Source organism: Elaeis guineensis, chromosome 5, assembly GCF_000442705.2.
Source record: "Elaeis guineensis isolate ETL-2024a chromosome 5, EG11, whole genome shotgun sequence".
Lineage (NCBI taxonomy): Eukaryota > Viridiplantae > Streptophyta > Magnoliopsida > Arecales > Arecaceae > Elaeis > Elaeis guineensis.
This window is the reverse complement of record NC_025997.2, coordinates 126,704,533-126,716,346: the sequence shown is the minus strand read 5'-3', so window position 1 is coordinate 126,716,346 and position 11,814 is coordinate 126,704,533. Positions and strand designations below refer to the sequence as shown.

Here is an 11,814-nt window from a genome sequence, read left to right as displayed (position 1 = left end):
TGCCGATCACAGCTTGATAATATAACTGTTTTCTGCCATTTCTCCAGATGAGTTGAATCTGTGGGCTGGGCCGAAGTCAGATGCTAACATGTCCCCAATCCATCCGAAGAGGACACCCTAACAATGTAAGGGGAGGCAAACAGATTACCTTACGCAAAAATGTTTCTGCATAGATGAAACATTTTCAATTTTTAAATTAGATTCGCTTATTTCTAGGGGGTAAGGTGCAAAATTACATTCCAATGGATGCCATGAAATCAACTTCCAAACAAAGCAGCTCACAATTGCACCACCAAATTAACTAGACGTAGGTGACACAAGGAAACAAAAATTGCACCACCAAATTTCCGCCACCACTTGTATCACTGGCACCGCATAGAATTCACATCTGAAAGATTCAACCCTCCTTCCCAACGGACTTCAAATCATAAGGGCTCCAACGACAGACAAGGTAGAGGCAAGAGGTGAAATCACATTTTCGATGATGGATGAACCCTATGAGGATTCGACATCTGAAAGATCCAATCCTTCTCTATAGGCTTCAAAATCATCAGGGCTCCAACGACAGACAAGCTGGAGGCGGAAGGTAGCCATCTTGATTCCAAGCAAGCGCTGCAAAAAGGGGGAAAAAGATAGAGTTGTTAGATCATGAAGAAATTAGATGTCATGACAAACATATGGTCACTTGAACTGAGAATTTGACCAGAAGTTATAATTGTTCAAATGTTCCAATATTACAAGACAATCTGTTTGAAGCAAATAAACTTCATTTATCAGGAAATAAGGAAAGACAATAGCCTTATGGAAACAACCAAAAAAAAAAAAAAAATCAACTCAGAACCACCAAGTCATGATGAATCATCCTCCTAAAAAACAACTTTTATTTCCAAGGAAGAACATCGTGGTGAATCCATGTAATGTCTGCTACCCAAGCACTGACAGAACCAAGTTTCAATAGAAAACAATTCTTTATCTTCGACATTTGCTGCTACTAATGAAATCAAGTCCAGACTTTCTTTGGGACCCACTTGCTGTGGACCAAGCAACAGCAATGCAGATTGTCAACAAGCAGTGAATTTCTAAATTGCTGTGCAATTAACATGAACAAACTTATAAAAATGAGTTGACTCCCCATACCAAGGTGGTGAGTGCTTTTATCTACCCAAGTAACAGCTTTGAGGGAAAGTTTTGAGGGGCTAAATTAACCAACCCCATGCATGCTAAGTTCTGTCCTCATAATTTGGAAGGCAAGCAAGAATCCACTATAGAAGATGCCCAAGAAATTCGGGATATCGGGGGCATGTTTTGTGATTGTTTAATTCTCTAATTTTAAAAGCAAAAAAAAAAAAAAAAAAAAAAATCCTTTTTTTTTTTTTTTTTTTAAAGTCTTTCTTATCTAAAAAGTGCTCATCCAAGAAGAAAAATTCCAAAAAATGCGTTTAAGGATAAGCTAGAAAACCTAGCTTCCAGCTTCTCCTTCTGCGAGAAGAACTTCATAAAAAGCAGAGCCAACACCAAGCACACCCTTACATGAGTTAAAGAGAATAATGTTTTTTACTCACAGGCTCTATTGAACTTTCACATTCATACTAACAGGATATCTTGGTGCCTCAAAATAGCAACTGAAGGAAAAGACAGACTGAAATGATATTTTTACTTCATCATGCACTGCTGAATGATAGCATTTCTCCCTAATTTAATGAACAAATAATTAGTGCTCAAATGAAGATAAGTATTTGATGCAATATAAGAAGGAATTACAGTTAATAATTTTCTTCAGTTAGTTTTTCTAAATACCATTGACTTTTTTCATTTTTTTCAGTATTTTCTTGTAGAAGTTTTATGGCTGTGTTTAGGATTCAAGTCAGGTGCCTTTCAGGGGTATACACAATGCACAAAACATGATTCAAAGCATCTTTCCTTGTTTAGTAGCTTAATTCAGGTCCCAGATTTTCCAATTCATAACTTGGTTGACATTATTTTTAACTTTCTGGACCTTTCAGATTGAAAGCATCTTAGAATGGAGGTAACCTGCCAAGAGGTCCCAGATTGTCCAGTTCCGTAGGTTAGTTGATATTATTTTTAATTTTCTGGACCTTTCAGGTCGAAAGCATCTAGAATGGAGGTAACCTGCCAAAAGGTGTCAGCCTTGAGCCAAGTGTAATGATACACCAAAACAAATTTCAAAAACTCAAATGCAATCACGAAGCAAGCAAATAAATAAACATTCATGCATAATGCCAGCAAAGTTTCTTCATGATACATGTGGGCATGGATTAACTATAAAATGTGCAAGAAAGTCTTGCACTAGCAAGCAAATCCAATTATGAATGTTAGCTTTACAAGTTAAATACTGTCACGAAATGTGGTGATATTGTAGCTATTTTTTCCTACCAAAAACTGATGCGACATTTGTAAAGAAATTTACCTAAAAAGATTGTCACAATTTGACCCCACCAATGAAAAATATACATGCCTAAGAGAATGATTTACCTAATAAAGACTTTGAAAAGATTCCGCCTCTTACAAAAAAGGATAACCAAATTCATTTTCTAGACATGATACAAGTAACTTTAAGCAGGCTCATACTGTGCAAGCTACAGAAGCCTAAAAGAAATTCAACACAAGGAACAATTCAATTATCTTAATGTAAATAAAATAAAATGTATTTAGTAAACAAAAACAATCATCAGCACAGTTAACCATGCCTTTCAATAAATTTGTCAGAACAATCATTATCATTTCTGTTAATAAAATCATACTAAAATGAATCTGGTCTAAAAGAAATCACAGAACAAACTCTAAAATACAATAACAAAATAGACAACTTTATGGTCAATCAGATGGAAAATTCCTTCCATATTTCCTTGCTCTGCACAACATACTTCACATGATCTTGAATCTGGATTTTTATTTAATTCTGATAGATTTGTATAGTTTAGTTTCTGTTTCCAGCAGATTATATAGAATTGAAAACTCAACAGATGACTGTACAAATCACATACCAATGTTCGAGCTGATTCAGGGGATAGAGGCTGCCCTTCTTCACACACAACATAGTCGGAGACTAGTTCTATGACTCCTGCTAGGAGAAATGTCAAAATATTAGTCTTTCATATAATATAAGGTGCAGCTTTTCTTTCTTTTTCTTCGTTCTTTTCTTTCGGATGTATATGATGGCATATGCAATGCAAAATTATCATTCAACCGAAACTACAGACCTTTGTTTAAGCGAACAGGCAATCCCTGTTTGCGGAGAAAAGGTTCCATTTCATGCGAGAATTGTTCCAATGGGCCTTCTTTTAGTTCCACCTGAAATAGACTTATACATTTAGTTGGCGCAGGCACTACTACAGGTAACAATAAGCAAGCCCAAAAAACTGAAGACCTTTTCAGCACTCAGAAGATAGCATAGCATCTATTCTACAGCTTCACAAATTAAGCTGCTGTTGTTAGATGCATGCAATCCTAACCTCTACAAGAAAAAAACTTAGGTTAAAAAGGCAAAAAGAGAGAGAGAGAGAGAGAGAGAGAGAGAGAGAGAGAGAGCTTAGGAGTTGCTACTATGTATTATGAGACTGATTTCTGGTTATGACTAATTATCTGGAATATAGCTAGAACCTTGATGCAACAGCATATATCCACAAATGATATATGATCATGCATACGACTGTAGATCTTACAAGCTCATTCAATCACCATTAAAACATCAAAAATCCAAGTGTTGGGCTATGCTCACAGATATAACACCTCCAATAATGCACACACTGAGCACCAATTTATCCATTTGCCTTTCAACAAATTGAATAGGTTATAAATGATGCAATAATCGACACTCAATGTCACCACATTTCCAAATTCAATATAAGCCATAGAATTAACATCAGGATTTCTCAAAACCTTGTAAGTCATTCACTACCGACGTGCATCGATCTAAAGAAATCATTCAACTTCATAGTTGCTTGGCACGTGATATAAATGAATAACTCCAAAAAAACAAACAAGAAACCTCATAACTTCTTAAGCACATTGTAGGATTAGAAGTAATCACATGTCAGTTTCAGCATGGATGCTAACAACTTACCTGACTAAGGTTGAACATTGTTGCCTCTTCCACTAGCATAAAACTAAAGCTTGCTGGCTAGAAGCTACAACTATTTCGAAGTCTAACTGGACATAATTTGGTTGAAAGGTAAGATGATACAGTAGACTTGACCAGATCTTATCAAATATAGTTGCATATTTTTGGTTGGCACCATGCTTCATATGTTTTAGCGATGAACAATATCACATATCCAACATTTGAGTCCAAATGCTATGTGTAAAACTATTTGAGGACTGATATATGTTCACTGATCTTCTCCAACCTGTAGATAACCCAATTCCATTATTGTCTTACAAAAACAAAGTTGTTCCTATACGAAGAACAAACTCTATTTTCCACAAAACTGAATCTCTAACCTATTGAAATTAGACATTGAAAATACTGAAGTTTTCAATCAATATGCTTTAGTTTCGCATGAGCAGAAAAGGCAGAGCCCAAGTCTTTGGGTGGTGGTTGAACTAAGCCTAGGCCAATGCTTTGACAATACAGGGTGGATCCATGTTTACTTTTAAACTAGCCCAACCACTCAAATGAGCAGATACTCTAATGGGTAGACAATAATAAAAAAATAACAATAGCTTTTTACCAATAATATAAATGTCAAACCTTTTCGGTGGCCATGCATCCAGTCCTTGCAAAGTCATGTTCTTCAAATTCTTCAAACAACCTGCAAAAGACATTCAAACATAAACTCCGCTCTGCCTTATGTAGAATATTCAGGCCATAGTTTATGAATCAAATATATGCTTTCACCTTTCATTAAAGGAAAATCTCCTTAAAAAAATTAATAAAGTTCAATTACATCATAAATACATAGGCATGCAAGATTGCAAGAAAGTATGACAGCAATAATGCTCAAATGTAATGAGTATATTATGCAATAAGAACAAATTAGCAAACTGTCCATTTAGTGGTAATGTCAATCTATGTCTACAAATCTAAATAGAAAAAGACTCCTTTAGCTTATCAAAAATCTCATTTAAGAATGTTTTCAACCCCATCAACTGAATTTAATTTACTTTCAACAAGAACAAAGCTAGTTACATCAAAGTAATACTACTTCTGTTATGATTCTCAATATAGTTCACCATGCTTTTAATATTGCTTAAAAAAAAAAAAAACTTAAGCAATAGAACATGCACATTCTAATTTCAATATATTACAACATATAAATTAAAACACAAAATGGATCCACATTTGGAATTCCAAGTTTCCTATTCCTGCAAGCAATTACACCCTATTTATGATATCACGAATTAAAGAATCTTCATGACCAAGTAATATCAACTAGATGAAATGCTTACTACAGATAGAATCAGGTTAACCATCAATTCATTACATCAAAATGATAGACGAAGAAAGATTATACTGTGACTGCATAAATTTACAAGCCAAGATCACCAAAATGAAAAAACCTGCAAGTCCTAGTTTAAGCATGATGAACCTGAAAGAATTTGCATTTATAGAAATGATAAAACATGCATGGTTAGCCCAAAAAACAAAATAAAAGCAATTCACATAAACTATATCTTGCAAGCATTTAAATAGAATAAAAAATCAGGTTGATATTCTTCAAATTAAAAAAAAAAGAAAAGCAACATGAACTTGTCAGGAAATGTGAGGCTGAGCATCGTTACATGTGCATACAAAAGAAAAAAGCAAATACCTTTGGACTTCCTCTTTTTCCAAATTAGTGAAGAAGAGTCCAGCATCACCACGAAGAAACTGACAATAATATAAGAATTTTCATAAGCACGAATGAGAATAGTACAATTTCTTAAATGCCGCAAGCAATTTAAAAAAAAAATAATAACCTTAGAAAGTTTATGAATGCCTGGCTTGGCTTCATCAGCTACAGATCTGCCCAGCGAAACCTGCATGACTTTATTCGACCCAAGAAAAAATCTGCAGACAAGAGTTTAACAATGCATATTAATGACTAACATGTAGCAGAATGAGGATACACTACTCAAGAACATCTTGATGAAACTATAGAATATTTGTGGTCCTCCAGTTGAAAGGCAAAAAGGTGGTAGTTTCAGTTAGGAACTAGCTAAAGTGGTTCTGAGCTCCACAGAACTGAATAGGGGCTTATAGTAAGATTAACTCAATTATAACATATATTAATGTCTGCAGTTCTACCCTTCATGTGCAAACACAGCAACAAACCTAATTACTTGATATTAGCAGAAGCATGATGCATGATATATATTGAAGAAAAGAAAAAACAGATCACATACCTGCTGCTCGATTTCAGCTGCTCCCTGAACTCCTTTAATTTCAGATTTCTCATGTTCTCAAAAGTGAAAACATAGGCAGAACTGTAATCCTCCAGTGCCTGCTTTATAGAGTTCACGATTGCTTCCTTATGCTCTCTGCCCTTTTTTCTTGTCTTGGACAATGTCACTGCATATCAAACATTGGAAAAGCAGGTATTGTTTCCATGCCAGAGAGGGAAGGAGGCAAAAAGAATTTAATAAGAGCTCAATCTGTGCATATTCATTCTCATGGCTGGCCGTGGTCAACAAAAGGTTGATAAGAGAGACGAGTTCTTTATTTGCCTCTGATGCAAGAACTTTGCTCCCCAAGGGATTAAAACAACAAGAAAGATAAAAGTAGCATCAAAGACACGTTGAGAACAGGGAACAGTTAATTGAATTATGGTCAATATGATAATTGTTGACTATTTATGATTACCTTTTTGCATATATTTATCTACAGGAATAAAGCCTTAGACATGGGGCATGCGCAAAACGGAAAGGAATTGAATCAGTTATAACTGAAAAGATCAGTCTTAACTGGAGCCAGTGTAAAGATGGAGCAAACTATGTCTGAGTAAAGTATGCATGGGCTCCTACAAGCCATAGAACACTCGGGACTTTGTTGTCCTCAGAGAGCATACTTAACCACAGAATTCCTTGTAAGTACACAGAAGCACCAGTGTCATACTTTTGAACCAAATTTCTCCAAATAGTGATCAAATTAACTCGAATATTGTTCCAAGATGTTCACTTTCTTGTGACTTTTTTTCTTAAACCATACATCTCTTATCTCCTCACCCAAAAATCGGAGTTGAGAATCATGAAAAACAAAACGCAAACCCAAAAATAACAAATTCTGCTTAAGTTCCTAAGTACAACCCTTCTCGTTTATTCATTTCTTTTTTCTTTTCCTCTCATAACACCAACTTAGAACCGGGTTTTGCCCTGCTCATTATTATAACTTGCTGAAATCGAACACAAGTTTCCAACAAAGTCTTCAAACAAGAAGGTGTTCCAAGTTCCAAAATTTCCGACAAAATGGAACTTCAAACAACAGACAAAGATTCTGCATGAGCGATTTCCAACAACAATAATTCTAGGACTACAAAAATACTTGGATTTGATGCCCAGATCATAAGAGAACGATAAATCAAGCCAGAGGCCTTCAAATCACAACATAAAAGAGCACAAAAAAGAAAGAAAAGGTTCGACGATCCCAAATATCTCACCAGGTCGGTTGCGTTTGGATTTCGGCATCCTCTTCTCGATAGATTGAGCGGCGGCGGCGGCTGCTGCAGCGAAACAACGGCGGCCTCCTGCTTACCTCTTCTTGGAGGGGGTTTTGTCTAGGGTTTTTCTAGACGCTTCTAAGTTATACCTAGGGCACAACAACGTGCGCGCCGAATTGGGATGAGGAACGATGGCTGGCTCGAAATTGTGGGCCGAGTCAGCGGGCCCCATTATATGGGCCGAAGTAACGTTGGACCAGAAGGCCAGAACACTGGGCCTACTTTGTTTAACCTCAAACTCGATCCAAACTCACTAGGCCTTAGAGCTGACTTTTAAGGCTCGTTTGATTTGCAAAAAAATAAATAAATAAATATTTTTTAAAAAAATATTTTTTGAAAATAAAATTTTGATATATCTGATTGATCATAAAAAAATGACTAATTACAAAATAGCTTATATTTAATTGAGCATCTATTTTTTTAAAAAAAATTTATTATTATATTTTTAATAGATATAAGATCATATTTTTTTTTATTTTTAAATTTTATATAAATATTAATATTATTGACTTATTCACTGATATGCATATATAATTGTTCTGACTATCATTTCAAATAATAAAAATAAAAAAAGCCTTCAGCAGCAACACTAGATACAAAGCATTTGAATTTTCTCTTTCCAAATGCACCAAAAATACTTCCACTTGTTTTGGTTGGAACTCTTATAGTTGAGATACATGATTGCGGGGTGCATCAGTTTCCTTTCCTTTAATAATTAATCAGACACAACTAATCTTTAAACCAGTAACATCTCTGGCTAATGTCCAAGGAGGTACCTGCGGACTTGTCTACCTTCACAATGCCAGAGGATGGTAGTTCATCGGTGTTCCCGTTTAAACTCTTTTGACTTTGTCCCTAGTTATCTCAAGAGGTGCCCGCAGACTTCCCCAACTTGATGATGCCACAAAATGATGGCTTTTGGCTGTGGAGTTAGGACAAGCTGCTGTAGGAAATGGCTCTTCCTTGAAGGAAGTTGGAATTCCTAGAAGCTCCTGAGTAGGATATTGGGGATCAATCAGTATTTACTGCGGGTGAAGGGAGAAAAGAACAAGGCCAGGCGAACCAACTATAAATTGAGGTAGGATGAGAGATAATATTTCATTCAAAATCTAATTCAGCGTGTCAAAAAACTTACCCATCAGATACAACTATAGATTTATCATTTTTTTTTTATTGGTACAATGTGCTCACACCGCTCGAATGTGAGTATATCCCAAAAAATCAAAAAAAAAAAATCCTGCGGCTGCAAACTTGTCTGACTCTGTCCCCAGATCTAGTCACTAGTGTGCTCACCCACACAGAAAGCAACCTAATCTGTGGCACTATTTGTTTTCTCAAAAAAAATACTCAACAGACACCGCAACGACACCAAGCAAGAAAATCCATATATCCCGAATGAGCGGATGGGCCTCCAACTACTCTATGTCATGTCGAATCTAACTGATGATGGTGGCAGAATCTCTCTCAATAAGGATCTTTTTCATCCGAAGCTCATACGTGACATAGATAATATCCGTCCAGATAGCTCAAAGCTTAGCTTCCGGAACAAAAGGCTTAAAGAGGTGTGAGCCCCCCACTGACAGCAGTTTAGCATCCGAACCTCGTATGATAAAACTAGCACCACCCATGTTCTTCTCAATGCTACCATTGAAGTTAACCTTGACATATCCTGAGGGAGAGGTCTCCCAGAAAATAAGGAGAACCTTTAGGATTGTTGCAGGAGCAACATAGGTGTCCTAAAAATTGGAGGCATCAAGGATTTGACCAATAGCATCGAAGCGCGCGGCTGTACTAAATAGCCAAGTAAAAGGCTCTATCTAGTATTCAATGAGCAAGCACCATCTCAGCTTCGAAGACCAGACTATTCCTAACAAATCAGATCTGATAGGTGAGATATATCATCCTACCTCTCCAGATGTAGATCGGCCCCTCAGCAGTACTCTAGTGAATCATATTTAGGAGAGAATCTAGCGAAAGGCTGCTGCTCACCTCCCACAGTTGATCACCCATCTTCTTCCAAATCAACCTCGCCTGTGGGCAGCACAGAAGAGCATGATCCATCAACTCATTCTCTAAGACACAGACTAGGCAAGAAGCTAGAATCTCAATTCTCCTATCTTTGAGTAGCGCATGCATCGAAAGCAGGTCTCAAGCAACCTTTCAAAGAAAAAGTCTCACTTTGAGGTGAGCAACCACTTTTCAAATCCAAGCTACCTCAATCTTCCTACTCATCATAGGCATGCACATCTCGGACAGATCCTTCATGAAAACTTTAGGGCAGCATGATCAGCCCCACACCCTTAAATTCTAGCTACAGTGGATAAAAATTGGGATGCCGAGGATCCGATCAGTGAGAGGGCTATCGAAAAGACGATTGATATCTTGTGCTCCTGCCCCTACTATTGATAGTGATTAGGTCATAGACTCAAACATAGTCATCCACCTTCATGCTAATGTAGGTCAGCCAACAGACGAGAAGCAAGCTGAAAATCTAAGCATCCTAGATCACATACACCAACCTCCATCCCCAATCAACCACCTCACCCGGGCCAAAGCAATGAGGGTGTAGGCATAGATCTCCTTCCAAATGAAACAGCCACGATCAGCTAGGACTACGGATCTTTGACTCCATATCCCATATCGAGCTCTCATCATCCGGATCCATGAGCAATCTAAGTGGATCAGAAATCTGATAGCATGCCTGGCAATCACAGCCTTCTTCCTGATGAAAGGTGATTAAATTTTCAAACCCTCATCCCTTACAGGCTGGCAGACCACCTCCTATAATAACAGATGGAGCCCCCGATCATCGTGCATCAAGCCCCATAGGAGATTTTGGAAGAATTGCTTCAGCCTTCTAAGATAAGAGCTCAGCACAACCATGCTTGTCAAGAGGTAGACCGAAATGGAGCTTAAGATTGATCTCACAAGTGTTGTCCCATCCATCATGAAAAGGGTGTTGGCTTGCCAGCCTTCGAGATGATCCTGAATCCACTATCCCATAGACTTGGAGTCGATTTTCGAAAGATGCTCACCTATGATAGGAATCCTCAGATAGGTCAAGGCCTCGATGTACTCCTGGATCCCTAAATAGCCCTGAATAGCTTGCTTCATTTGGACCTTCATCTTGGGGCTAAAGATGATAGTAGACTTCTGCAGATTCACACATTGGCTCGAAACCTAACAATAAGCCTCGACAATGGATGCGAAGCACCTTGTATTCTGGATTGAAGCTCGACCGATCAGAAGACAGTCGTCTGTAAAGAGGAGGTGCGAAAGAGGCTAAGCCCTAGGGGCAGACTAGTAAGGTTTCAGCTCTAACCCCTGAACTGCTGGCCTCAATGTCTGAAACAAAGCATCAACATATAAAATAAACAAATAGAGGGAGAGAAGGCAACCTTAGCGAAGCTCAACCATCGAGTGAAAGAACTCCATCGGGGCACTGTTGATCAGAATAGTAAAGCTTGGGGTCTTCACATAATCCATGATCTAGCAAATCCATCTTTTCTGGAAGCCAAGCTTTCGAAGCATTTGACACAAAAAGTGCCAACTCATCCATTCATAAGCCAGCTTCATGTCCAGCTTGATTGCCATAAAGCTTCAGCGAACGAAGGCATACAACAAATCATGCATAAACTTTCGGACCAGCAAGATATTATCGATAATGTAATGACTACTAACAAAAGCACCATACTCCGTACTGATCAAGCACAGCACCAATGGCTTCAACCATCCAATCAAGATCCTGACAGGCACCTTGTAGAGCGTGGTGCAAAGGCTAATTAGTCTGATGTGCCCTAAGATAGATGCATTAGGATGCTTCGGAATGAGGATGATCAGAGTCCTCTTCCACTCCTCAGGGAGATCTTTAGAGTCGAAGACCATTTATACTGTCTCCACCACCTCTCCTTTGACAATAATCCAATACCCATAAAAGAAGAGAGGAGGAAACCCATCTGGTTCTAGGGCATTTTCCTCCCCAAGAGATTATAGGGCCCCCCGTACCTCCTCAGTAGACATCAGATAAGTCAGAATATTATTCTCTTGATCAGATATACGAGTCATAGGCTGGGACCCTTGGAATAGGACATTCTTGATCAAAGGCACCATCTATCTCGATCTGAAAAATTGAAAGACCAGCCCCTTAATCTCCTCACTG

At 37.8% G+C, this 11,814-nt stretch overlaps 1 protein-coding gene across 1 annotated transcript; it reads right to left on the bottom strand.

Moving 5' to 3' along the window:
• Nucleotides 1-170: 170 nt before the first annotated feature.
• On the bottom strand, nt 171-7,754 carry LOC105045863 (uncharacterized). Its single transcript, XM_010924288.4, has 8 exons — nt 7,596-7,754; nt 6,346-6,511; nt 5,920-6,010; nt 5,772-5,830; nt 4,712-4,772; nt 3,222-3,312; nt 3,006-3,082; nt 171-612 (listed from the first exon to the last, which is right to left on the bottom strand). Exons 1-8 carry the CDS (start codon nt 7,621-7,623, stop codon nt 496-498), a joined length of 690 nt encoding a protein of 229 aa, XP_010922590.1. The 5' UTR covers nt 7,624-7,754; the 3' UTR covers nt 171-495.
• Nucleotides 7,755-11,814: the final 4,060 nt, after the last annotated feature.